Raw genomic sequence first — 27,717 nt, forward strand, 5'->3', positions numbered from 1 at the left:
CAATATCAGTAGAAAATGTGTCACTGCAGTGAAATATGACTGTGGGACAGGTGCCGGATGGGTGCTTCAGCTGTATTCTCCATGGCCGTTTTTTGCTGACTCTAACCCTCCGTGTTTTCTCCCAGGTTTTCAGACCCCCTCCTCCTGGGACACGGTTGTGCGTTGCAGCCACCAATGTCGCTGAAACGTCTCTGACCATCCCCGGCGTCAAGTACGTGGTGGACTGCGGCAAGGTCAAGAAACGTTTCTATGACAAAATAACCGGGGTTTCGTCTTTCAAAGTCACCTGGACGTCTCAGGCTTCCGCCAACCAGCGGGCCGGCCGAGCCGGCCGCACGGAACCAGGCCACTGTTACAGGTGAGCCGCTGTTTTGTGGGTGGATACTCTGGAGTAAAATAATTCTGGGGAAAGCTCCAGCCGATAGAGATCGGTTCACCTGAAGATAACGGCTTCTTTGGCCATTGGACTCTATGGCATTGAAGCCCCTCCCCAAACCCTGCCCTCCTCAGGCTCCGCCCCAAAAATCTCCCGCCAGTGGCAAAGAGGGACCTGGCAACCCTAATAATGGGTGTGTGTGCGACCAGTTATGTGACATTGCTGCTCTGGTCTGGGCGTGAAGTATGAGTCACTGGGGGTGTGGGGGGGGTAGTTCAGAATTTCCTGCATTGTGCAGGGGGTTGGACTAGATGACCCCTGGTGGTACCTTCCAACTCTGATTCCATGAGGAACCCATGGTGGGGGTGGTGCCATGCTCAGACTGGAGAAAGGCCGAAGATGTCTGTGCTGTGCTATCTAAAGGGCAGGGGTCTGTCAGACTCCAGCTGAGAAGAGCTATCGATTCCCCCCTTTCCACTGGAACGTTATCGGCAGCTGCTTCTCCCCCCCCCCCCCTTTGTGGTAGGCTCTACTCTTCGGCCGTCTTCAGTGACTTTGAGAAGTTCACCCCTCCGGAAATTACCAGGCGACCCGTCGAAGATTTAATTCTGCAGATGAAAGCACTGAACATTGAAAAGGTGGGGACTGAGGCATTCTTGTGGTCCGTCTTTCTTGCTTTGGGGAGCTGCCTTCCCCAGCCAGTTGAGATGCCACGGATCTCCCAAGCGCAAGGCAGATCTCCCTCCCAGCTTCTTCGCTTGGGCTCTTCTGTGGCTGATTTTGTTCTGGCTCATCACGGCAAAAAAGAACAGACGCTTCAAAGGCCAATGCATGCATTGGTGAACACCTAAAGTCTTGTTCTACATATGTGATTCTCCGCTCCTTCATTTTCTCCTGGAGAGGTGGTCACTGGCCATCTAAGTGAGCTTCATGGCCGAGTGGAGATTTGACACAGGATCTTCCAAGTCTTAGCCCTGTAACCACTACACTTCCTGGCTGTCATTTGTTGGGATGTGTTGTTTATGTAAGAAAGAGAATAGCAGCGGTACGTTGTATTTCCAGCTCGTTCACTAAGGAATCCACAATTCAGAGAGGGTGAGATCTGCTCCTAGCCAGTAGCCACTGCCAACTCTGCCTACCCAGAAAATGTTTGTCTCTGCTTCATGCCGCTCTTGCTGTTGTGGCTTCCTGCAAAAATGCCTAAAAATTGTGCTTAGTAAAGTGCTGAATGTTCTCTGTTGAGACCTCTACCACTTTCCCCAGAACTACAGTTCCCGGGGTTCCCTGAGAAGAGGGATAGTAGCTCAACCTTGTATAAGTCTGTACAGACTTATCCAATCCCTAACACGGCCCGGCAATTTTTTTCTGCTGCAGGAAAGCCACTCTGAATGGCCGAAGAGCAAGATTCGTGTCCAGTGGCACCTTAAAGACTAACAAGATTTCCAGGGTACGAGCTTTTGAGATTTAAAGCTCCCTTCGTCTGCTTTGACTCTCAAAAGCTCATACCCCAGAAATCTTGTTGGTCTTTAAGATGCTACTACACTCGAATCTTGTACTTCTACTGCAGACCAACTGCCCTCCTGAATGGTCGCTGAGTTCTATGTGTAAAAGTTGCTAATGAAGGGCATCTTCCAACTGGAGGATTTTTCGTTGTGGTCTCGGCACTGGGGTTCGCTTAAGTATGGGTTGCTCACTATTGCATGCCTGGAGCTGAACTGGAACGCTCCTCATTCTGTTGTTTTGGAAGTTACGTGTCCCCCCAACCCCGTTAACAGTGGCGGTCCCCTTGCGTTTGTAGGTGGTCAACTTCCCTTTCCCGACACCCCCGCCAACGGATGCGCTTGTAGCTGCTGAGGAGTTGCTCATCGCTCTGGGGGCTTTACAGGAACCCCCCAAATCTGGAAGGTATATGTTCACACATGGTTCTTGATATTTCCACAGCAGTGGATGCGTCTCCTGTTTCAGGGATAGGCAAGTCTCTTTGACCCAGGTCCATAAAAATCTGCGTTGGTATGCCAGCAGAAACAAGGTGTGTGTGTGGGTGGGGGGGGAGGCTGTAACTGAAGAAGAAGAGTTGGTTTTTATATGCCGACTTTCTGTACCACTCAAGGAAGAATCAAACTGACTTACAATCACCTTCCCTTCCTCTTCCCGCAACAGTCATCCTGTGTGGTAGGTGGGGCTGAGAGAGAGCTCTAAGGGAGCTGTGACTAGCCCAAGGTCACCCAGCTGGCTTCATGTGTAAGAGTGGGGAAACCAACCTCATTCACCAGATTAGGGTCCACCGCTCATGTGGAGAAGTGGGGAATCAAACTCCAGATTAGAGTCCACCGCTCCAAACCACTGCTCTTAACCACTACGCCACTCTGGCAAGACATACTGAGACCAAATGCAGGTCCTGCACAGAAACTCACCTCTAACCCAGCCTCCAGGCTCAAAGAGGTTGGGGACCCCTGGAATAATTAATCACCTACCACCACTGAGTAATCAGCTGATACTTTTGATGGATGGCTCTGTTGGAGTGAACTAGCTTAAAGTTGCAGCTCTAATGGCGTAGGCATGTCCAGGAAATCTTCTTCTTCTTCTAGGCTGAAGAAACTCCGGGAAGCGAAGCTGAGCTGTCCCATCAGCCCCCTGGGGGCCACGATGGCGTCGTTTCCCGTGGCTCCCCGCTACGCCAAGATGCTCGCCCTGAGCAAACAGCACAATTGCCTGCCTTACATCATCTCCTTAGTGTCTGCCTTAACAGTCCGTGAAATTTTTGAAGAGTTTGACAGGTGAGCTTTCACCCAAAAGCACTCGGTGCGGGGGGCCCATAAAATCCCAGCTTAGACATGGCCGCTGGCCTGATCGCCTATGGTGAGCAGTGATACGCTGCAGGCGAACAGGCAGGGAAGTGTTTGTGGTTTCATTTTGTTGCATTTTTAATGCTTTCTAGTAATGGGTATGTTTGGAAGCAATGCTTCAGGTCTGTAGGGGGGAAACTAAAATGGGGGGATTGTGTTGGAGCTGAGATTGTGAGCTTATCAGAGCAGTTTGTGGCCACCTGAGCGGGCAAAAGTAGCTGAGCTGCAGATCCCAAATGATTCTGTCTCTTGTGTGATCTTTGCTACAGGCCTGCCATGAGTGAAGCAGAGCAAGAGAAGCTCAAGGGGAAAAAGGCACGGGTGGTACAGATGCAGCGGATCTGGGCCGGACAGGGACCCTCTCAAAAACTGGGAGACCTCATGGTAATGCTAGGTATGCTGTTGAAATGAAAGCCCCTCTCCACTCCTCCACATGAAGCCAGCTGGGTGACCTTGGGCTAGTCAAACTCTCAGCCCCACCTACCTCACAGGGTGTCTGTTGTGGGGAGGGGAAGGGAAGGCGATTGTAAGCCGGTTTGATACTTAAGTGGTGGAGAAAATCTGCGTATAAAAACCAGATCGTCTTCTCCTCCTCCTCTAATTAAAAAAAATCCTATTCCTTGAGTGGTGACAGTAACTATCAGTATATTGTTTTGTGAGCTGCAAAGGTTCTTTGTGAGATGAAATCAACACACTTTTCGGCCAAAAGTGTCCGGTGCAGAAATGACCTTCTCCCTAATGAGGACTCCTTTCTGCTCTCGTTGTTTGTCTGCGTCGTAGCGCCTTTGCTGGGATTTGCCTTTTCTTTGTTGCGTTCCTGGCCTCTGATGTTGTGACCTTCTGTGGCAGGAGCCGTGGGTGCCTGTGAGTACGCTGGATGCACGCCCGTCTTCTGCGATGCGAACGGCCTGCGCTACAAAGCCATGGTGGAAATCAGGCGCTTGCGGGGGCAGCTGACAACGGCAGGTAAAGCCCCCGTGGAACCATTCTCGGCCTTGGCAGTATACTTTGGGGAGGGGTGGTAGCTCGGTGGTAGAACATCTCCTTGGCATGCAGAAGATGTTCAGTCCCCAGGTCAGATGACAGGTGATGTAAAAGACCTCTACCTGAAGAGCCACTGCCAGTCTTGAGTAGACAATACATACCTTTGTGGACTGAGAAGGGTCTGGTTCAGTATAAGCAGCTTCATATGTACAGTATAATCAGCATGGGTACACATGAAGCTGTCTTATACTGAATCAGACCTTTAGTCCATCAAAGTCAGTATTGTCTACTCAGACTGACAGCAGCTCCCCAGGGTCTCGGGGAGAGGTCTTTCACATCACCTATTTGCCTAGTCCCTTTATCTGGAGATGCCAGGGATTGAACCTGGGACCTTCTGCATGCCAAGAAGATGCTCTACCGCTGAGCCACAGCCCCTCAAAACAGTCTTAGAACATAACAAAGGCCATGCTGGATCAGACCAAGGTCCATCAAGTCCAGCAGTCTGTTCACACAGTGGCCAACCAGGTGCCTCTAGGAAGTCCACAAACAAGACGACTGCAGCAGCACCATCCTGCCCGTGTTCCTCAGCACCTAATATAATAGGCATGCTCCTCTGGTCCTGGAGAGAATAGGTATGCATCATGACTAGTAGCCATTTTAACTAGTAGCCGTGAATACCCCTCTCCTCCATGAACATGTTCACTCCCCTCTTAAAGCCTTCCAAGTTGGCAGCCATCACCACATCCTGGGGCAAGGAGTTCCACAAATTAACAAATTATCTTCTCTTCATTAACTGCCCATCATCTATGTTAAAAGCCCCATTTTTGTGAACAGGAATCCTAAGTGTTACATTCTGCCACCTACCAAAGGGAAGAAAAGTTAGAATGTATGTTGGCTAGAGAAAGAGCGAGAGAGAAGAAAGGGATTCTGAGAATCGGGTCAAGCGCCTGATTACTGTAATAACCGTGTTTGCCTAGTCCGTACAAAAGCGGCCTTTAGAAAGGCAGGCCCTGCCTTTTGCTTGAGGAACTTTTGGGATGTCTTGGGATGCCTTTTGCTTGAGGAACATTTGGGATGTTTTTGTTTCTCTAGATTGTAGTGAGGCTGATATTTTATAGCAATCGCCTGGATCTTCTTAATCTGTTCCGCCTTCCACCATCCGTCTAAGACTCTCCCTGGTGTTTTTTTGTGTGCTCTTTTCTTGTGCTTCAAGTGAATGCCGTCTGCTCCGATGCCGGCCTCTTTGTTGACCCTAAAATGAAGCCCCCGACAGAAACCCAGGTGACCTACTTGCGGCAGATAGTCCTGGCCGGTCTTGGAGACCACGTCGCCCGAAGGATCCAAGCGGAGGAGCTCCTCGATGAGAAGTGGAAAAATGGTTATAAGGTAGAACGTGGTGGCGTCCCATAAGTTCAGTTAGTCCCTTGCCTCTTTCCTTTTAATAATCTGCAGCCTCGTGCTATGGCAGCATTATCTGAGTTTAAGACAGCTGAACTACCAAAAGGCTTTCTTTGAAAATATGAAAGAGTTCAGAAAAAACAGCCCACAGAAGAACTGCATTTCTGTATGAGTTGCCGATCTGGGTATGTTTCTTGGTTCGAAGGAGGTGGATCCAGAGCAGCAACTCGTACAGAGAGACAACATAGATTATGAGACCTCTAAAGCCAGATATTGGGGGTTACCGCACTTTGTATTCCCAGTGATATATTAAGAGTTTGAAAATGTTGTAAAAAACATCCCTTTAAAAGGGTTTTGGATACCACAGCTTATAAATGGTTGGAAGACGTCTTCACAGCCAAAGGGGCCAAACAAAGTGAGAACAGTATTTTTCATAACGTTTTCAAACTCTTAATACATCGCTGGGAATACATGTGCGGTAACCCCCAATGTTTCTTTGTTTGCACATCTGCATCAAATGATCCAGTTTCCCCCGATGCAGGAGAGTTAAGGGGTTACCGCACTTGTATTCCCAGCGATGTATTAAGAGTTTGAAAACATTATAAAAACCACTGCTCGCACTTTCTATGTATTCCCACCGATGTATTAAGAGTTTGAAAACATTATAAAAAATACTGTTCTCACTTTGTTTGGCCCCTTTAGCTGTGAAGATGTCTTCCAACCATTTATAAGCCGTGGCATCCAAAAACCCTTTTAAAGCGATGTTTTTTATAACGTTTTCAAACTCTTAATACATCGCTGGGAATACAAAGTGCGGTAACCCCCTTAGTCATCCTGGAAGAGATGGATTGCTAGAGCTGTAAATCATGCAGAGATGCAACAGAAGCCTCCTCTGGGTGGGGCTGGAGGCTGACAAGAGTCTTGTTTGCATTAATGTTATGGCACACTAGCAGCTGGAATGTCCTGGTATTGCTATTTGAGAGGTTTCTGCTCTTCTCTGAGCAGAGAACCCATGTGCACATGGGCGATAAAGAGCTGCAAACTTGGGGGATCTTGGACTGGGCCATCCATTTTACATTTCATGACTTCTTTCCAAATTCGGATGTGTTAGCACAGAAATGTGGAAGAGAGGAAGCTGTGGGTCACACAAACACAGCCTGGGCTAAAACATTTAAAAACTGAACACAGGTGAGGGTTAGTGGTGTTCTGCCTTGTCGTCTTACCCGCCTCAGTCTTTTCACCTCTGTTGCTTTCCGTAGACTCCCCTTCTGGACGATCCGGTCTTCATCCACCCAAACTCCATCCTCTTCAAACAGCTGCCTGAGTTCGTGGTGTATCAGGAAATTGTTGAAACCACAAAAATGTACATGAAAGGTAACCGGCTGCTCCTTTCGGGGAGGGGGGCCTTTCTCAAGTTTTAGCGAGAGCTGATAGAGTCTGGTACGGCAGGTTGCAATAATGTTGGTGTTCTTCCGTTCAGTGTGTATGGTAGGCTCTCTCAGCCTGTGATCTGTAACACGAGAGAAAAGGACACTTGGGTTCTCCAGAAGTTCATTGGGGGTTCGGCACTGAACAAGCATCCTTTCCAGGATAAGAAAATCAAGAGGCACACTGTAGCCTATCGTTCTCTGGAATGTGTAGTTGCAGTCGGGCAGTTGTTAGGAGGTCCTTGGTTAATGTGGACCACATGAAGCTGCCTCATACTGAATCTGGCCATCGGTCCATTAAAGTCAGTATCGTCTACTCAGACTGGCAGCGGCTCTCCAGTGTCTCGGGCAGAGGTCTTTCACACCACCTACTTGACTAGTCCCTCTAACTGGAGATGCCGGGGATTAAACCTGGGACCTTCTGCATGCCAAACAGATGCTCCACCACTGAGCCACGGCCCTTCCCCGAGCAAGCATGGCCCAAGTCTCTCCCTCCACTCAGGCATCTCAGAATACATCCAGAATCCTTTACAACGTATAGGGGTACTTCAGCGAAGTCGATGTGGCAAAGATTCACTTGGAGGGTAAAGAGGTTGGAAATAATTGATATTATGTTGGATGTTATTTCTCAAACATGAATTAAAAAGCCATATAGCAGGGAATAGATTGGGGGAGGGTCTTCATCAAGGGCAAATGACCCTACTTTTGCAATGTTTTGTGGCACAAAACGTGCCGATTTCTGAGCTTGGAAAGGCCAGGCTGACGAAAAGCTCCCGTTTTTTTTTTAACCCCTCGTCTTTCGCCCCTTGTTTCTGTTCTGCAGGTGTTTCAGCAGTCGAGCCGGAATGGATTCCCCTCCTCTTGCCTCCGTACTGCCACTTCGAAAAGCCGCTAGAAAACCCTCCCCCCTCTTACTGTCCTAAAACGGGCAGCGTCAAATGCCACAGGCCCAGCGTCTTCTGTGAGTTTCGTGACGTCGTGCTTCTTTCTTGGGGTGGGGGGAGCAAATGTATTCCCATTGATTGTTCCAGAATACTGCAGAAAAAGCTCCATGGTATAAAAGCTACATCGGGGGTGTTCCCACCCTTTTCCAGCCCATGGGCACGTTTGGAATTATGACACAGCATGGTGGGGAGAGGCGCAAAATGGCTGCTGCAGGAGGCGGAGCCAGCCACAAAATGGCTGCCGTGGCTGACCTTCAGGCAGACAGTGAAGATCCTTGTGCTGGGATGGCAGCTGCTGCCAAAGCAATACTTTGAAAAATCTACACAGCCGTATTAAACAATAAGTACTAGAGGATAAAATACGGGTGTAATACCGTGGAGAAGCAATATTGATAGCTCCAACAGCTTATTATAGATGTTTTAAGAAAGCTAAGTAGGGCATAGTAAGAAGATTTGTTTTTCCGCTACTCAGGGTAGATTTTAATACAAACTTAGTGGTTAGTCTTAAACACTTGCATAATGGGGTATAAGAAATAATATTGATAATGCTATAAGATTGAAAGGAAGGAAGCAATAAAAATTGTCTGAACAGTTGGTCAATTTTGGAGAAAGTAAGGCACATTTGTTACGTTGTGCCTTGTGTTATGTTGTTAGGATATGTGTTAGGGTGTATGTTTTGTCTTATTGTGTACGTCAAGTGAAGTTTAAAATGAAATAAAAATTATAATTTAAAAAAAAGAAAAATCTACACAGCCAATCAGAAGCTCTGCTGGGAGAAAGCCCCATGTTGTCACGCCCACTTTCTAGAAACACTTGGTGGGCACCAGAAAAGGTGTTGCTGGGTGCCCTGGCGCCCATAGGCACCATGTTGGGTATCCCTGAGCATCACTAACCATCTGTGCTGCAAATGCATGGTGTGGTTAAGAGCGGTGGTTTGGAGTGTACTCAGATCTGGAGAACCGGGTTTGATTCCCCACTCCAACACATGAAGCCAGTTGGGTGACCTTGGGCTAGTCACAGATCTCTCAGCCCCACCTACCTCACAGGGTGTCTGATGTGGGGAGGGGAAGGGGATTGTAAGCCCGTTTGAGTCTCCCTTATGTGGTAAAGAAAGTCAGCATATAAAAACCAACTCTTCTTCTTCTATTGTGGCTCCCGGATGAACATTTTGAGCTGTGGTTTTCATGCTTCCATCTGTAGAAGGTGCTTGAAGCTCTCAAGTAGGACAGGCTGGTGCCCCACTTGATGGTCCCTCACTCTTTGGAGGAGATGGAATCCAGAGGGTTTTGAGGGCTGAATGCCTGGCCAGCTAGCAGGAGATTCTCTAACACAAACACACGACACCCCACCTTCTCTCTGCAGATCGAATAGGATGGCAGCTGCCAGCCGTGGAGGTGGATTACCCTGAAGGCATCGATCGCTACAAATACTTTGCCAAGTTCTTACTGGAAGGGAAGGTGCGTGCGCATTTCTCCACCTGTTTATTTGGTCTGTTCAGGGGATTTGCAATCCTCCCCAGAGACCTGCTTAGGGCGGCTTGCAAGGGAGGGGGGGAAGACCAACAAAACAACATAAATTGTCAATAGTAACAATAAACCAGGGCATGAAAACAGCACAAAACATCGAGCAGCCTTAAGAATATCTGCAGCACAGCCCTCTGGCTAGAAGCAGACAATAAAACAGCTAAAAAAAGATTTTTTAAAAAAAATCCTCACTTTAAAAGCGTGGCTAAAGCTTTGTCCGGGCACCTGAAGGACAGTAAGGTGAATGTCGAGGAAACCTCAGGAGAGGAGGGCATTACAGCAGCACTGTGCCACCCCTGAAAAAGCCGTGTCTCTAGTCGCCGCCACCTTGCCTCTCTGTGCCCCCAGGGTGTGGGAGGAAGGTTGGCGAGGCAGACAGTCCCCTCCCTGCTAAGTTCTGCCTCGTAACCATTTCTAAAGCCATTCCCTGTATATTACTTCTTTTAAAAACACATGTATGTGTCTCCTTCTAGGTCTTTAAAAAGCTGGGTTCCTTTGCCCGCTGCCTGCTGTCTAATCCTGTCACAATGCTGAAAACGTGGTCCAAGTGAGTTGTTGACAATTATGTGTGCGTTGGGGAGGGGGGGTTGCTCGTTTTCCTGCAAAGCTTGGAGCGTCTGTTTGATTTCCTGTGCTCGCCATGATAATGCTTATCTATTCGGAATCCCTTGCAGACTCCAACCGAGGACGGAATCCCTCCTGAAAGCTCTGGTGTCCGAAAATGCTGATAACCGGGATGCGTTACTTGCGGCCTGGAACAGGAACCCAAAATGTAAGCATTGATAACGTGCTCGCCATTCTCATGGATTTTGTGGTGTTTCTGCTTTTGAACCGAGTTGAACATCGCTCAGGGAAATACAGCTGCCTTCTTTCAGCCATCTGACTGCCCAGCAGCGATGCCTGGAGGGTTCCCGTCTTTAAAACAATGACGTATCCCAGCCTTTGCGAAGACCTCAGCATCGGTGTAATTACACATGCTAGGGTTGCTGAGACTTGAGTGACGAATGGTTGAGAAGGAGACAGTCACACATCTTGGAACTTGGGCATGCCGGCGAAGTTGCAGCGGTCTTCTGTCTGTCTGGAAGACAGACAAGCACAAGATTACCTTCCTGGAGGGGTTGTAGATGAGGAGTAGATCACATTCTAACAACCCACTGATAAAAAAAAGAATAGTGAAACGGTCTGAACAGACCTCCCCACACACACACACGTATGGAGATGGCCCTGTGGTGTGATCTGAAGTAGGTGGATCCTGACTAGTCTTTCATACAGAGGCTCAACGGGCAACCTCCTCGAAAGGCGGGTGATTGTGCTGCGCCTTTGCATTGGTCGGGTGATCCGATCACACCCAAAGCAGAGAGTTGCAGTGGAATTACTCATCCTAGAAGAAGCTATTTGGAAGCAGTTGCTTGCCAGAGCAGTGACTCATGCAGAGTTTCAGCGGGAGCTTTTTACAGGTGGTTCATGGGGCTCACGGGAGCCTTGCCATGTTTAGAGTTGAATTGACGTAATTGTCATGGAACCCTAACAGTTTGAGAGTCCTGGCATTCCAGCTAGATGAACATTTTTAAAGGAATGATGAAATAGTTTACAAACCGGCTTTTCCCGCCTCACCTGTGGAAAGGGCACCCTGTTTCTGTTGTCTGTGTCCCGTCAGCTGTGAATCCCTTGATGTAAGGTTAGACTGTAACCTGCTCTGTCCGCCATCATGATCACAGAGTGACTTTGAAACACTTTTGATAGTTTCATCCGATCCTGTTGTCTAGCCTTTCATAAAAACTGCTTTCCGTTAAGGACCCTCGCTCACAAATTATTGTTCTGTTTCAGATCTGTTGATGGAATATTGCCAGTGGATCCCAGAAGCGGCGCATGATAACGTATCTAAAATCTGGCCACCTGTAACCCCATGAATTGTCCTCCACTGTCTCCTTTGACAAAGTACTCCTTAGAAATAACTGGGCTGCAAGGATCCAACTGGAAAAGAGATGTCCGTATTTGCAAGGAAGAGACCGGCTTGTTCGCAGAGGTGCGGGCCGTCTTCATGCGCTTCCATGGGTTCCTGGCAATGCATTTTTCTAGAAGGAGCAGGTCCACGGTCGCAAAAGAACATGCGCAAAGATGCTCTTCCTCCCCAGTACGAATGAGGATATCGTTATGGGCATTTGTTGGAGGTCTAATCCACACTTGTTTAAAAACATGCGCAACGTCACCAGGGCATGGTGAACTTATCTGTCATGTGCAGGGGTGCTTTAGTGCTTAGCTAGTTTGGAAAAAATGAGGGGTCTGAGCCAGGCGTCTTGGCCCTGGTTTCGTGGCATCCGACAGAACGAGAGAGCAGCTAACTTTTCTGGGAAAAGCTTTAATGAGATGGATCGGTCCACAACATGATACATCCTAGTCCAAATGAGCAATTTCAGGGCCATCTTCAAGCCTCAATTCCAAGTTGAACACTGAAATAAAGACATTCTACTTCAAAACTTGATTTCTATAGAAGATCATCCCTGGCATTCTGATGGCTGCTTGCTGGATCATTTCCAGCTGTTCTTGTTGTTTCTCCCTTTGAAAAGAAAAAGCTTTTAGGCTGTATTAGTTTCTTGGTGTGCAAGAAGGATGGAAAATCCTTGAGTTCATCATGACCTCCGTTGAGGTCAGGGGATGCCTTGAATACCCATGTCAAGAAACAGAAGGATGTGGGATCCTCGTAACTTACGATAACAAACAAACATGTTCTTTCCCCCAGCTTGGAAGCCTGTTGCGTTTATTTTTTGTTTGTTCAATCTCTGCCATGTTTTGTATTTCCTGGAGTGTGTGTGTATTTGTGTGTTTCCTTTAGACATGGATATATTTAAATATATATATTTTTGCAATTCGGGCCTGTACTGAGGGAAACAAACATTACAAAGAATGCATTTCTCAGAGATGTGATTATGAACGAGAAACCTAAATCTTTTGAAGACACTTATGAAGTGATATGAGGCCTTCTTCGTGCACTTCCTTCCCTAAAGGGCTGTCGTACGCTGCTTCGGGGCTGTTGGAATGAAGGCCCCGCACACCAGAGCCGATAGTGTAGCCTCTTTCCTACCAGATGGCCTCCGGGCTGGAGAGGGGTTGGCAGAGCCCAGTGTTAACTGGGTGGGCTGCTTCAAGCAAATGAAATATCCTTTATAGAAAAGGGTGTTTTTCCAAGCTGATGTTGTCTTTTGTGGGACCCAACTTCATGGTGATTGGAAAATATGGTGCCACATCCTTTTGATAAGAGCTTTAATGGCTACTTTTACCATGTGAATTCACTGTGTCTAACTTGTTCTTCGTCTTGTTTCGTATTATAACACTGCAATTTTATGAAATAAAAGTGTCTTTTTCTTTTCCTACTCGCCTTTGTGCGTTCCCGTTTTCGTTACACAAGTTTGCAAAACGGCCTGAAACCCGGAAAGTTGTGCATGCTTTTTGGAAACCGAAATATAGGGGTGTGATACACACAGGGAAAATAACCGCTTAGGTCTGCTTCACACATGCAAAACATGTGGGAAATGTTACGTTGGAGAGGGATTGTTGAGAAGCCATGTTGGTCCATGGGAAAATTCCCAAAACAATCAGAGTATTACAAAATATCAACCTTCCCCAGATGATGAGCTCTGGAACACATGAAAGGTTCATGTTGAATCAGTGCTATTTTGTGGTATTGATTTTGCAATCAGGTGGAGAATTGGTTTGGGCTAATACGGGCATATCTAACGAAGGGAGCTTTGACTCGACCAGGATACTTGCTGGTCTCTAAGGGTGCTATTGGCTCGAATCAAGCTCCTCTACTGCACCCTGAAACAGATGCAGAATTTGGCTACACCCTGAAACAGATGTAGAATCCACTTGGGTGGCTTCCAATGAAATTAACTCCTATGCTCTTGCATGTTAGTTGATTGTGCCCCATAGGACAGTCCTTATTAGTGTCCAAAATCCAGGGTCTGAAGATGCTAATGGGTGGGTCTTTATGCATTTCTCAGCAGCAAAAGGGCTCCTCATACCAATGAATGCAGGCAGCTTTCCTGCAGTTTTGCAGCAGAGGGCTTCAGCAATGTACTCCATGCTTTTAGGCCGCAGCCAGTGTACGTGAATGTAAAGGGCTGTCAAGTCACAGTGAAGCGGGTCATGCTGTTGAAGTGACTGGGCTCTTAGAAAGGACCACTTCCTAAGAAGTGATGTTATCTTATTCAGCCAGCCACCAAAACAGGACTCAACGACTTTACCTACTTTATGAAAAGCAAGTCTTTTTATTGATATACTTCTAGTAAAAATGTGTAAATGCAAATTACAAAGTCTTATCACTCTGTTACAATGTATGCAGTGACAATGTATTCAGTTACAATGTATGCAATCAAAGCAAGCAAGTATTACATACTATTCAGCTTTAAAATCCAACTTTAAAATATAATAGTCAAATAAATCTGATTCAGCTTAAAGTATCTAATTCACAATATCTAGAATAATAAGTCAAAACCATACATACCAGTATCTTCTGAGAGACTCTGACTGAGCTCTGAAAATCTGTGCGTATTACTGTGTCTTACTGTTTCAAACTCCTTGAAAAGGAGGTAGAAAAGAACTGCACATTTATTATCTAGAAGGGTGCTATAACCCTGTAGCAGGCATATTCTAAATTGCATCACTTAGTGTGCGAAGTTGCTCTAGTTATATGACCATATATGGACATCCATATGCTCTTTGTCATTTTACTTAACTATAAACTATCATTTTTGAGCTTTGTAATAACTCTATATTACTCAAATTTAACACCATTTTCCTTACTAGCACAAGATGCATTTAATACATTCATTTGTAAATCAATAGTATAATGTTAACACATTTAAATCATAAAACACAATTATATGCTTACATTGCATAAGTTAGCCTTGGCTAGCCTTGTAGTTTGGAGTGTAAAAATCATGTCTTCTAACCTTGTAGGGTGAAAATATCCCCTATAGCCTTGTGAGAGAAGAACATCCCTTATAGCCTTGTGGGGGGAGAAAATCTATAACTGATAAGATATGAAGACCGCTATTAAAGTGGTGGTCTCCACCTAAGAGATTATCTTGAAGGGCATCCTTGAAAAGGGTAAAATCCCTCTACTGTAAGGCCTTGAAAGGGGTAGAAAGTTCCACACTGAAAGACCTTAAAAGTGTAAAGAAAAAGTCCTCTTGACAGATGGCAGGAGTATTTTAGAAACCAGCTAAATGAAGCCAGAGGCTTTTGTTCTTCCTTTAGTTTGAAAATAACTAAACCTTCAGTTATATAACTGTCTGTATACGTAATGTTAGTTTTATAATGTTATAATGAACAATTCTGCACATGTACAACAAATTTATGTGCTGTAACATGTCAGAGACTATGACAACAGCCGATTTGTGGCAACCCAGTGGGGTTTTCAAGGCCGGAGATGTTCAAAGGTGGTTCACCATTGCCTGGCACTGCATAGCAACTCTGGTATTCCTTGGTTATCTCCCATCCAAGTCGTAACCAGGGCCAACCCTGCTTTGCTTCCAAGATCCGACAAGATTGGGCTAGCCTGGGCCATCTGGGTCAGGGCATTGGTACATAATTATTTCAGGGGCTCAGGAGTAAGTTTCAATCTGAGCATGAAGTAAGTGTTTTGCAAAGCCATCATAAACACAGTTGCAACCTTCCAAATCCCATGGAGGGGAGGCTTAGAATGGTGTAACTCTGTTTAGGATTACGATGGGTAGTCATGTTAGTCTGTCCCTAGCAGTAGAAAAGAGTAGGAGTCCAGTAGCACCTTAAAGACTGACAAAATTTCTGGCAGGGGATGAGCTTTTGCGAATCTGAAGAAGTGAGCGGTGACTCGCGAAAGTTCATCCCCTGCCAGAAATTTTGTCAGTCTTTAAGGTGCTACCGGACTCCTACTCTTTTCTTCTGTTCAGGATTGGAATATTATTTTGCTTGCACAAGTTGGATCTTCCAGGCGTGGCAAATAATTGCAGGTAGCATGCTCTGCCTGTTTCCGTAAGACAAGAGAGCGCACATCTACCTGCGCATCAAGTTCGCAAGAGGTCAACAGGCACAGTTTTGTACTTGAGAAAGTATGGGCTGTTTAGGATGTTGCATTTGGAGGAAAAGCATTTTCCTCTGAAGCTTTAAAGCTGGTTTGGAAAACAGATACACCAGTGTGTCTGCAAAGTTTCAAAGAATAATAATTCAGTAGTCTGAAGTAGGCCTGTAAATTGCTGCTCAGGTTCTGTTCTGCAGCACTGAGATGGTGTCGCGGTGGCTGAAACACCTACACGTCTGGCACGTTGCAGAAAGTCCTGCCTGGATTTCAACTTTTTAAAATGCTAAATTGTTGTTCAGGGAGGGGGGGAAAAAGTGGAGATGCCGGGGATTGAACCCGGGGCCTCATACATGCAAAGCATGCGCTCTACCACTGAGCTACATCCCCTTTACATTTGAAAAAATCTCCAAAACGACTTAAAGATCTGCTGCCATGCCCTTTATTTTTTTTGTCTCTTTTTTTCCACCCCAAATGAAAAACAGTTGTTCACTGTTGTTGAAGAACTGGACAGGGGAAAAACAACCCACCAGGCAAATACATCCCCTCCTGCGATATGAGCTGCCTTCTGTAAAGTGAGGAACAGCTCTTTCTAATAGGGTCCCATACATTGTGATCTGGTACTAATTACATATAATCTTTGCAGAGCCCCAGGGGCTGTTCACACTTGCTGTCTTCTTAGCCCCCTCTCGCATATGCCGCTTTTTCCTGGCTTTTGGGACAAAGGACTCTTTGCCCCAGTCGTTCTCCTCCAAAGCACCCCCCCTTTCAAATCCCATATGTTGTTTCCCTACAAACTGTGCACTGTTTTCCCCCTCCCTTACCCAATTTAAAAAAAAAATCGCGTCAATTTGCAGTTGTGAACTTTTGCTGCTTAGATCTAATTAGCTTATTCCATTCTTGCAAATGTTGCATTCTTACAAAACAATCGCAGAGCGCCAAACGTGTGCTTACTTTATCAGATGTGATTTCGAGGACGCGTCCAAGCCCGTCCTCGTTAGTATAGTGGTAAGTATCCCCGCCTGTCACGCGGGAGACCGGGGTTCGATTCCCCGACGGGGAGGCTGCAACGTCCTTTTTTGGTTCTCTTGCCAGGTAAAGCTTTGCAGTGCATTTCCTCTGCCTCGTATGTAGGTGATTCTGCTCCCGTGAATTCTCACCATTTGTCTTTGTGGGGGTTTTCCCACATCAAAAGCAATGAGTGAATTGCAACATTTAAAAAAAATCAAGAAGGGGGGGAGGGAGGTAACCCACAGGAGGGGCTTCCACTGACAAGCTGAATTTGCACCCAAAACCCTGGGGTCAACCTCCCTAGGGACTATAGTCTCTTTTCCTGCTGCAGAGCAAGCTCGTGGCATGGGTTTTGGCCAGTCACTCCCACCCCCAGCCTAGCCTGCCTCACACGGTTGTTGTGAGAATACTCATTCATTCATTCATTCATTCAAACCTTTACTGGCATAGATGTTGTGAGAATAGAAAGGGAGACGCGTGTACGACCCCTCCCCGTGCCCCTCAGAACTGGATGCTCTTTGGGGCAGAAACAAGCAACGCGAGCTAGGCAGGAGTGCCTCTGAGCACACGCAGAGTGCCAGAGGCGCCAGCGCAGGCTTGCTTCCGAGTCGACAGGCTGCAGGGTGGGCAGACAGTCAATTCCCCCTGTGCTTCCCGCCCCCGGCCCCGGCCCCAGCAGCTTTCCCAAGGCCCAAGTCTGCCCCCATCAGCAACTCTGCATATGCTCTGAGGCACTCTTTCCATCGCTGCTGGTTAGCATTGCTCTTGCTGCCAGAAGGAGCTCTGCTCCGCTTGCCAAGTTGCCCCAAGGCCGCCACGACGAAGGGACAGGCTCGGTGCATCGTCACAGCGCGTTTATTGCTTGTAATCCGGCGCCAGGACTTTAAAACTAGGGTTGCAAGAAACAAATTGGTTGATTTATTGGGGAGGGGGAAAGTATCTAGTCGATAAGTACAGCTAGTCGAACACGAAAAAATCACCGGTCGCCGAAATAGCTCAGTTGGGAGAGCGTTAGACTGAAGATCTAAAGGTCCCTGGTTCGATCCCGGGTTTCGGCAGATGCTTTTCCTGACACAAATGGTGGAATTCCTTTGCTCAAAAGTATACTTTATTTCTTTTTATGCATGCTCCCGCATAGCCGGGTGAGCACTAGCTTGTAGAAAACCCTAGCCCTCATTACGCACACATACAACACGTTGTAGAAAAGAGCAGGAGCCCAGTAGCACCTTAACAACATTTCTGGCAGGGTGCGAGCCCTCGTGAGCCACAGCTCGCTTCTTCAGATACAGCTAGAATGGGATCTGTCCATCTATCCCTAAGTAGAGACAAGTGAATTAGACGCACAATGGCAATGTAAAGGTCAAAAGCAAGTCAATGACATTAGCAGGCGTGGCTGGATTAGGTGTGATATGCAGAGGGGCGGTGCGTGCCTGTGTTAAGCGCCGTCAAGTCGCTTCCGACTCATGGCGACCCTATGAATCAATGTCCTCCAAAATGTCCTCTCTTTGACAGCCTTGCTCAAGTCTTGCAAATTGAGGGCTGTGGGGTAGTAGGCCTTGAGAAATCAACACTGGTAATGAGACATGCAATTCGTTGCAACCCTTGCAAACGACCAGGAACAACCGATTTGCTCCTCTTGGCCTGTCCCTGCAATGCAAACAGCTCCCCCTTTCATTTCTTTCTTTCTTTCTTTCTTTCTTTCTTTCTTTCTTTCTTTCTTTCTTTCTTTCTTTCTTTCTTTCTTTCTTTCTTTCTTTCTTTCTTTCTGCTTTTGTTATCCTACTCCTTGTCGCATGGCTTCCTGGTTGTCCCATGCTATCCGGATGCATAGTTTTACACTGAGGGATCCGCCTGGGGTTCTCCAGTGAGAAAGGCGGGCGACAAACAAAGTCAAGAAAAATAAGAGGAATAAAAAGGAATAATCACGCCTGTATTCCTAGCAGCCTGAAGGACGGTGGCAAAGACCAAACACACCCAGGTATTGGGCTCCCAAGGAGGTTACAGCCTATAATGCAAAGGAAAGCAATCCGCAGAATGGCCAGATACCACCCCCCCTCTCCTCGACACTTCTCATTTCCCTCCATTGGGAAACTACAGCTCTTGATGCTCTGATTGCACATAGGTTCTACGATTCTGTGCCGATACAATTTGAAAGCAAATATATATGTATATATATTTGCATATATATGCTTGTATATACAGGCGGGCTGGATCCTATCATAGTCTCAAGTGACGTATTTCCAGCACATTTTCTCCACTTCTTCCTCGTTAGTATAGTGGTAAGTATCCCCGCCTGTCACGCGGGAGACCGGGGTTCGATTCCCCCACGGGGAGAATTCAATTTTATGAATCCACTCCTGCTATGATACAGCGACAGGCCTGTTTCTCTACCTGTGCATTCCTTCACCGTGTTGGGTGGACTATTCCACCTTTCCCTGCACTCGTTGCTAACTGCAAACCATGAGGAAGCGTCCCCGTACTTTTTCCAGCGCTTGCTCCTTTTGCACAACTTTGTGCCCTTTGTATTTCGCTTGCTTTGGGGGGGGGGGGGTTTGCCTTGCATTTTCCACTCTCTAGACCAGTGGTTCCCAACCTTTTTTTGACCAGGGACCACTAGGACTTTTTTGTTCGGTGCAGGGACCCCAAGGTTCAAAATTAAAATTCCGGGAATTTGAAAATAAACTTTAATCATAACTGTCAGTTAAACACTAAACTTAGAATAATATTTGAATATATATATATATATTTTATAATAGAGAACTTTTAATTGAAAATATTAATTTATTATGGGTTTATAACTTTGTTTCGCAGACCTTAATTTAGTTCTCGTGGACCCCTGGGGGTCCACAGACCCCCGGTTGGGAACCAGTGATCTAAAGAGTGGCAAATCCAGGGCGAAAAAAAACCCATGCATAAATGGCCTAAATCGCAGGAGGCTGAAAACACAAGTTCGACTGCTTAGTATTCTGAATGCATATCTATTGTCTCCCTGAATGCATATCTATTATCTCTTCCTTTCTGATCCCCATAGGTCGCCTTTGCTTTCAGTCAGTGCAACGCCGATGGAGTATAATTGCCTTTGTATAGAAGCGTGCAAAAAAATCACTTTTTCAACAGGGGGATGTAGCTCAGTGGTAGAGCGCATGCTTTGCATGTATGAGGCCCCGGGTTCAATCCCCGGCATCTCCACTTTTCTTTTAACGGCTTTATTTTATTGGTTTCGGTTTCCCAGAAATGCTCGTGCATGTTCATTTTTTTTTTTGTCTGCTACAGAAAAGCTTAGGTGTTGCTCCCACCCGGGGGAGCAACTTGCAAACGTCAAAGGAAGTTTTCAAGTCCTTGCTCTTCCGGAAACGTTTCGTTTGCCATTTTGCTTTTGCGCAGACGATGCGGTTTCACTTCCCTATGTATGCGCGACTTGTTAGCAGCTGCAGAAAACTGTTTTACACTTATAAAAATATTTTAAAAAAAAAACCAGCTGCAGAAAACTAGTCTGGAATCCCTCAGCAGTCAGGGAGACGGTGGCCAAATGGGGAACGAATGCTAATAATGGTGCTTTTGCAGTAAATACCTGGTTTTGGTAGGGGCCAGGATTTTGGGAGGTTGAGTTGACATGCATTATTGTGCAGCTCTGTCCCCTCTTTCTGTTCCACAAACCCTCCAATCCTGGAGAATCGAAGCTCCTTCCAATCTAGGGTTGCCAACTTCAGGTTGGGAAATGCCTGGAGATTTGGGGAGGGGGCAGGGTTTAGGGAGGGGACCTCTGCTGGGATGCCATTCCGGAGAGCCCACCCTCCAAAGCAGCCATTTCCTCCAAGGGAACTGATCTCTGGGAGATCTCCAGGCTCCAGCTGGAGGTTGGCACCCGGACTTGCCTCCATCGCCCTAGTTGGCAATTCATCCCTTCCAAGGGCCTTGCGTAGGCATGGTGGCCCAGACTCTTCTGGACCGGGGGATCCACCCAGAATGGAGCAGCCCTTTCTCAGAGAAGGGTCAGAGAGGGTTTTCCTGCATGAGGGGTTGGATGTGCATTTCATCTGACCTGACCCACCTAGGATCCTGCCCATGTTGAGATTGTGTACCGAAATGAAAGTCGCTCTGCTGTTGGCAGTCCCTGTGTCATAAGAAGATAAGAAAGGCCACGCTGGATCAGACGGAGGCCCACCAAGTCCAGCAGTCTGTTCACACAGTGGCCAACCAGGTGCTTCTAGGAAGCCCCCAAACACGACGACTGCAGCATCATTGTCCTGCCTGTCTTCCACAGCACCTAATATAATAGGCATGCTCCCCTGATCCTGGAGAGAATAGGTCTGCATCATGACTAGTATTCATTTTGACTAGTAGCCATGGTTAGCCCACTCCTCCTCCATGAACATGTCCCCTCTTAAAGCCTTCCAAGCTTTAAGCCTTCCCCACATCCTGGGGCAGGGATTTCCAGAGTTTAATAGTATCAATTGTATCAATTAAGAACATCAGAAAAGCCCTGCTGAATCAGACCAAGGCCCACCAAGTCCAGCAGTCTGTTCACACAGTGGCCAACCAGGTGCCTCTAGGAAGCCCACAAGCAAGGCGACGGCAGCAGCACCATCCTGCCTGTGTTCCACAGCACCTAATATATTCGGCATGCTCCTCTGATCCTGGAGAGAATAGGTAGGCATCATGACTAGTATTCGTTTTGACTAGTAGCCATGGATAGCCCTCTCCTGCATGAACATGTCCACTCCCCTCTCCAAGCCTTCCAAGCTGGCAGCCATCACCACATCCTGGGGCAGGGAGTTCCACCGTTTAACTATGCCTGGTGAGAGCCTGCCTTGGTTGTGTACATTGTCAGCAAAATGTGCCTTTGCAAGAGATCTGGATAGGGTTGCCAGCTCCCAGAGGCGCCTGGTTGGCCGCTGTGTGAACAGACTGCTGGACTTGATGGGCCTGGGTCTGATCCAGCAGGGCTTTCCTTATGTGCTTTTTTTATTATTATTTTTATTTTTTATATATATATAATTGAAGGGGTACAGGGGGAAAAAAAGGGAAAGGGATAAGCGTTGTAAATATAAAAAGGCTTTCCTTATGTGCTTAACTGGTCTCTGTAGTCTGGAGATGAGCTGTAATGCTGGGAGAGCTCCAGTCCCTCCCTGGAAGTTGGCAACCGAAATCAAGACACTCCCATTTTTATCAGCAGTTCCAGAACCCGTTCCAGATTAATGGGGATCCGGCCCAGGTGTTCCTGCGAGCTCGTCGCCTGCCTCTCCTTCCCCCATCCCGTTCTCAACGGTCAATTGTTTTGACAGCGTAGCCGAGAAACGTTGTCCTTCCGCCGTCCCCTCAGTTTAAAAAGGGGCGTGGCTTTCTGCTCTTTACCATACGGTTGGTAAAGCACGGGCGCGCGCGGAGGACTATAGTTTCTCTCAGCGTTAGGGCAACCGACTTGGCGGAGTGATCTCGGCCGGCGAGAACTATATAAGAGAGTGCCGGTCCGGTTGGCGCAGTTAGAACAGGCTGTCTGTTGTCGGTGGTACGTTGTTGTCTGCTAGGATCAGCTCGGGCCGTGCGGTGAGTGCTTGTGCGGTAGCGGTTATAACGTATTTGGTTGTGTTTTTTTTTTGAAGGGACGTGTTTTGCCAGTTATTGAGTGTTAAAAGACGTTGGGCGGCGGGGGTGAGGAAAGAGCTAATGTTGGCCCGGACGGAGAGAAAAGCGGGCGGTTTTACGGGTGAGGGGAAACGGGGGGAGGCGAGCGAGTAAAACTAAGCCGGGGTTTTCTCGAGGCGAAAAAGGAGATTGTGAGGGGAGAAGGTAGGGTCGCTCGGTGAAGCCGCCTTCCTTCCCTCTTCGGGAGTGGCGGCCGGTCGTTTCCGCCCCGCGAGATAAAATGGCGGAGGCAGGCAGAGGGGCGGGGAGGTTGTCCGTGCGCATGCGCTGTGACGCATTCGGCCTTTGTGGCGTCGTTCGGCTTCGTGAGAGGCGAGGGCGCATGCGCGGCTCCGGCCGCTTCACTCCCCGTAGGGGGAGGAGCTTGAGGGGGGAGGGGAGCGCGGAAGCAACGCTGCCCGTATGCCCCGATGAGGCTTTTGCCAAATTCTGGATTGTTGTAACTGGTCGGGCTGACCTTGGAACAGAGTCGTCTAACCTGCAATTCCCTGTGTGTCTCTCTCCCCTTTCCCCCTTTTAAACAGAAGATGCAGATCTTTGTGAAGACCTTGACTGGCAAGACCATTACCCTGGAGGTGGAGCCCAGTGACACCATTGAGAATGTGAAGGCCAAGATCCAGGACAAAGAGGGCATTCCCCCTGACCAGCAGAGGCTCATCTTTGCCGGCAAGCAGCTAGAAGATGGCCGCACCCTCTCCGACTACAATATCCAGAAGGAGTCCACCCTGCATCTTGTCCTGCGTCTCAGGGGAGGCATGCAGATTTTTGTGAAGACCCTGACTGGCAAGACCATAACCCTGGAAGTGGAGCCCAGTGACACCATTGAGAATGTGAAGGCCAAGATCCAGGACAAAGAGGGCATCCCCCCTGACCAGCAGAGGCTGATCTTCGCTGGCAAGCAGCTAGAAGATGGCCGCACCCTCTCTGACTACAACATCCAAAAAGAGTCCACCCTGCATCTTGTGCTTCGCCTGAGGGGAGGCATGCAAATCTTCGTTAAGACCCTGACTGGCAAGACCATAACCCTGGAGGTGGAGCCCAGTGACACCATTGAGAACGTGAAGGCCAAGATCCAGGACAAAGAGGGCATCCCCCCTGACCAGCAGAGGCTGATCTTCGCTGGCAAGCAGCTAGAAGATGGCCGCACCCTCTCTGACTACAACATCCAAAAGGAGTCCACCCTGCATCTTGTGCTGCGCCTGAGGGGAGGCATGCAAATCTTTGTTAAGACCCTGACTGGCAAGACCATAACCCTGGAGGTGGAGCCCAGTGACACCATTGAGAACGTGAAGGCCAAGATCCAGGACAAAGAGGGCATTCCTCCTGACCAGCAGAGGCTCATCTTTGCCGGCAAGCAGCTAGAAGATGGCCGCACCCTCTCTGATTATAACATCCAGAAGGAGTCCACCCTGCATCTTGTGCTGCGTCTCAGGGGAGGCATGCAAATCTTCGTTAAGACCCTGACTGGCAAGACCATAACCCTGGAGGTGGAGCCCAGTGACACCATTGAGAATGTGAAGGCCAAGATCCAGGACAAAGAGGGCATCCCCCCTGACCAGCAGAGGCTCATCTTCGCTGGCAAGCAGCTAGAAGATGGCCGCACCCTCTCTGACTACAACATCCAAAAGGAGTCCACCCTGCATCTTGTGCTGCGTCTGAGGGGAGGCATGCAAATCTTCGTTAAGACCCTGACTGGCAAGACCATTACTCTGGAGGTGGAGCCAAGTGACACCATTGAGAATGTGAAGGCCAAAATCCAAGACAAAGAGGGCATCCCCCCTGACCAGCAGAGGCTCATCTTTGCCGGCAAGCAGCTAGAAGATGGCCGCACCCTCTCCGACTACAACATCCAGAAGGAGTCCACCCTGCATCTTGTCCTGCGTCTCAGGGGTGGTTAATTAAGTTGCTGTTTGCTTCCATCCTCTCAAGTGAAATATCACTGCACTTTGTTTCAATAAAGCTGTTGCGTTCCCAAATATGTGTCTCTTTTAACTTAGCTGGGTAAAATTTTGTGGTATACTATTATTGTTGCGTCTAATAAAAGTAATATATGTTGAAGACCACAGCCACCAGTTTCTAATTTAACCAAAGTAATGGAAACATAGCAAGTGGGGGGGGGGAGTGAATTGATGTGGCTTGAGGAAGTTATACCTTCAGAAAACAAAAAACCCAGTTGCTTGCTTAGCCAATTTAGCCTTACTGTAAAGCCAAGCTGTGTCTAAAATACTATGCCTCATGCAGGAGGCTTGTGATGAATATCCTGAATACCCAAGTGGTTTTTAAAGACATTTAGCCCATCAAAACATGGGAATTCTAAGCAATACTGCAATGTTTTCTCATTCTTCTAATAATCTAAAGTAAATCAATCTTGAGATTCAGTGTTCTGGGGCTTATTTGACCCAAGTGCTTGCTGTAGTCCTCAGCATCCTGAGTCTAGTATAGGCAGAAATCAGTTGGACTCAAAAGCTATCAATGGAATCATCTTCCTTAACCATCCATAGAAGTGATTTTTTGGTTTCAGTTATCCAAGCTGAAATGTATGGTGGTTTTCATGAACTTTATGTTCAGGCCTTCTAGCAAGATTATCCCATAAATCATAATGTCGATAGTGCCTGGAAGACCTGGCTCCAATGTCCATGTATTTCATTGAAGTCATACTGTGCTAGTCTTGCACCCAAACACACACGAGGCTGGAGAAAATGGCAATGAGAATGTTATGGAGGGAAGGGTAGGATAAAAATATGCAATAGGGCCAAGTCTGTAGTTCCCAAAGAGCTGCTGCATCTTAACACTTGTAGTCAAATATTTGTTAAAACACTTGTGCAAAAAAAAAAAAAAAACAGCCTGTAGCCTGCTTCTAGAAAACTGGAAAGTGAGCAGAGCCAGTTCTATATATAAAGCTGGGGAATATTTAGCTGGCCTCGCTTGGAAGTCTGGGTTCCCACCAAGGAGGAGGGTGGCGGAGGTTGCGCAAGGGTTTTACCAGACTGCATCACTGTAGGGCAAGGTGGTTTTGTAAAGGAATGGGTGGAAATGAGTTAGCTGAATTGTGAATCTTCTGCAAGGTGTGCCCAATGTGTTTGGTCATACTTGGCTCTTCAACCTCAGGGTCAATGAGTGCTTCATGGGATTCAGTAATGTCAAGGAACATTTTGCCATGTGTGAAGTTAAAGCCACTTTCTTAGTGGCTTATGTGGAACACCAGAAAGGATTGGTGGTGGTGCACCAGTATTGGGAAAACACTTCTCCAAAGTGAGTTCTGTGTATCAGGTCCCTTGCCCAACCAGTAGAGGTCATACTTTTTATAAGCATCCTGGGAGTCCTGCTACTGAACTATTCTGCTTTAGAAAAAAGCAGGCTAAAACATGACGCACTACAGCACTGAGCAGGAGGGAGCCAGTGGTTAATCATTCCCTGGCACTGTGGTATAGGTTGCTGCCAACTCATTGTCTGCCTGAAAATAGATGGCCACATGAAGCTGCTTTATACAGCATTAAGCTTTTTGTCTCCAGGTCAGTCTTGTGTTCCCTGACTGGCAGCGGGCCTGTGTTCTCATGAGCAGAGAGGTCTTTCCCATTGCCTGGTTACCTAAGTTGTAAATGGAGATGCTGAGGAGTGAACCTGGCTGTGGGCGCGTAAAGCCAATGTTCTGCCGCTGAGTGACAGCGCCTCCCAAACAACACTGCTAAATAAAATATTTAGCAATTGGCTATGAACTGATAGTGTGAATGTTGGTTCTAATACAGCTCGGTGCCAATGTTCAGTAAACCCTTCCATGCGTTTTGTCGGCTGGCTTTGCTGCAGGCAAACCAAGGTGTTGCAGTCAAGGGTGTTTCTGCACCAGCAAGCTTGGGATAACCAGCAACCTGCCCACGCACATTGGCATCACAGCCAAATGCTGCAGTTTCAGGCAAGTCCTTGATGCTCAGCCAGGAAATAAGCAGGTATGTGCAGCTGTCCCCTGTATTTACCTGCAAAGATGATGGCTGTGTGTGTACTGTACAGTCAGGGATGTGGATTTTCTGGCAAAATTTATTAGAACATTTTCCAACTTGACGATTTAGATTATATCAAAATCCACTATATCCAAACTGAGGTAGGTTTGTTCATGCTTCTGTAGTGAGATGGGTGGGGAACACTGATGGGAAAAGAGAGTAACACTGGTGGGAAAAGAGCCAGGCGTCTTCATGGCTAGGATGAAGGGGGAAAGATGCTCTTTGCCGGAACAGGCCAGCCTTTCCAGCTGGGAGAGAGAAGCCAGCCTTCTGGTGTGTTAACACTCCTTGTTTGGCGGGTGCAGGTTTGGTGGGCTGAAGATCCGAGGTTTAGCAACCAGATTGGCTTGAAGACCCCAGGGCACAAATGGGAATAGGATCTGAAAAGGGGACCTTTTTTGGGGGGGGTTGCTAGTTCCTTCCTTCCTTGGCTCCTACTGGTTGGGAATTCCATGGATCATGGATGACAGGAAGGAGATGCACCAAGGTGCTCATCCTTCATCTACCCAGATCAGATGCAACATACCGTAGGTTGCCAGTACTTTGGTTAGAACCTGTCTTTTTTTAATTAAATTTTTATTTTTATAACACATGCATACAAACATAAAACATATACTCCTCATACACAATCAAAACTCCATATCTGTAGCAAGATCCTCGCCAACTACTGAAAGGAGTGGAAATGAATCATTCTGTACTATCTGCTATTAATCGTTAAATCTTAAAAGTAAATCTTTAACTTAGCAAATATACATTAGTTCTCAAACGTGCATGCAATCTAACTACCAGCCAGAGTGGTGTAGTGGTTAAGAGCAACTTTGGAGCAGTGGACTCGGATCTGGAGAACCGGGTTTGATTCCCCACTCTTCCACATGAGTAGCTCTGGCGAACCAGGTTGGTTTCCCTGCTCCTACACACACATAAGGCCAGCTGGGTGACCTTGGGCTAGTCACACTTCTATTAAGAGCTCTCTCAGCCTCACCTGCCCCTCAGGGTGTCTGTTGGGAGAAGAAGGGAAGGTGATTGTAAGCTGGTTGGACTCTGCCTTAAGTGGTACAGAAAGTCAGCATATGAAAACCAACTCTTCTTCTTCCTTATGCAACATATATTAGGTTAGAGCCTGTCTTTTTGTTTATTTTCCTTAGTGTGCCTCGATCAGGGGTCCCCAACCTTTTTGAGCCTGTGGGCACCCTTGGAATTGTGACACAGCATGGTGGGCGCTGCCACAAAATGGCTGCGGCAGGACGCAAAGCCAGCCAGAAAAGGGCTGCCGTGGCCTTACCTTCAGTCACGATGTGAAGATCACAGTGAAGGTTGGTGAACGGCTGAGAAAGGGAGAATGAGGTCGGGAAAGAGGGGAGGATATGGGGGTTGACAGTAGGAGGGGAAGAGGAAATAGTGTGGGGAGGGGGATACAGGGGGAAAGGGGGTACCACCCCACAAGGCCTTGAGGGTTCCGTACCATGAAGAAAAAGAGTTGCTTTTATATCTCGACTTTCTCTACCACTT

General features: G+C 47.4%; 2 protein-coding genes and 5 non-coding genes across 7 annotated transcripts in view; 6 read left to right on the top strand and 1 right to left on the bottom strand.

The window, feature by feature from the left end:
• The window catches only part of DHX37 (DEAH-box helicase 37), a 28,774-nt gene extending 17,366 nt beyond the window's left edge, over positions 1-11,408 (top strand). Inside the window, exons 15-27 of the mRNA XM_056859473.1 lie at positions 126-358; positions 903-1,014; positions 2,175-2,281; positions 2,965-3,153; positions 3,492-3,616; positions 4,072-4,188; positions 5,420-5,592; positions 6,864-6,978; positions 7,855-7,992; positions 9,338-9,432; positions 9,972-10,045; positions 10,173-10,270; positions 11,326-11,408. Of these exons, the coding sequence (XP_056715451.1) occupies positions 126-358; positions 903-1,014; positions 2,175-2,281; positions 2,965-3,153; positions 3,492-3,616; positions 4,072-4,188; positions 5,420-5,592; positions 6,864-6,978; positions 7,855-7,992; positions 9,338-9,432; positions 9,972-10,045; positions 10,173-10,270; positions 11,326-11,408 (1,659 nt within the window). The remainder of the gene's footprint in view (positions 1-125; positions 359-902; positions 1,015-2,174; positions 2,282-2,964; positions 3,154-3,491; positions 3,617-4,071; positions 4,189-5,419; positions 5,593-6,863; positions 6,979-7,854; positions 7,993-9,337; positions 9,433-9,971; positions 10,046-10,172; positions 10,271-11,325) is intronic.
• A 4,466-nt stretch (positions 11,409-15,874) lies between these two features.
• TRNAA-UGC (transfer RNA alanine (anticodon UGC)) lies at positions 15,875-15,946 on the bottom strand. The gene has a single exon. It is a non-coding gene; the product is annotated as a tRNA-Ala (tRNA).
• Positions 15,947-16,547: 601 nt separating this feature from the next.
• Positions 16,548-16,619, top strand: TRNAD-GUC (transfer RNA aspartic acid (anticodon GUC)). Its single transcript has one exon. It is a non-coding gene; the product is annotated as a tRNA-Asp (tRNA).
• A 933-nt stretch (positions 16,620-17,552) lies between these two features.
• On the top strand, positions 17,553-17,625 carry TRNAF-GAA (transfer RNA phenylalanine (anticodon GAA)). Its single transcript has one exon. It is a non-coding gene; the product is annotated as a tRNA-Phe (tRNA).
• A 1,204-nt stretch (positions 17,626-18,829) lies between these two features.
• TRNAD-GUC (transfer RNA aspartic acid (anticodon GUC)) lies at positions 18,830-18,901 on the top strand. The gene has a single exon. It is a non-coding gene; the product is annotated as a tRNA-Asp (tRNA).
• Positions 18,902-19,684: 783 nt separating this feature from the next.
• TRNAA-UGC (transfer RNA alanine (anticodon UGC)) lies at positions 19,685-19,756 on the top strand. The gene has a single exon. It is a non-coding gene; the product is annotated as a tRNA-Ala (tRNA).
• A 2,984-nt stretch (positions 19,757-22,740) lies between these two features.
• Positions 22,741-24,189, top strand: UBC (ubiquitin C). The gene has a single exon (XM_056859249.1). The coding sequence runs from the start codon at positions 22,741-22,743 to the stop codon at positions 24,109-24,111; it is 1,371 nt and encodes a 456-aa protein (XP_056715227.1). The 3' UTR covers positions 24,112-24,189.
• Positions 24,190-27,717: the final 3,528 nt, after the last annotated feature.

The sequence above is a fragment of the Euleptes europaea genome, chromosome 13, assembly GCF_029931775.1.
Source record: "Euleptes europaea isolate rEulEur1 chromosome 13, rEulEur1.hap1, whole genome shotgun sequence".
Taxonomy (NCBI): Eukaryota; Metazoa; Chordata; class Lepidosauria; order Squamata; family Sphaerodactylidae; genus Euleptes; species Euleptes europaea.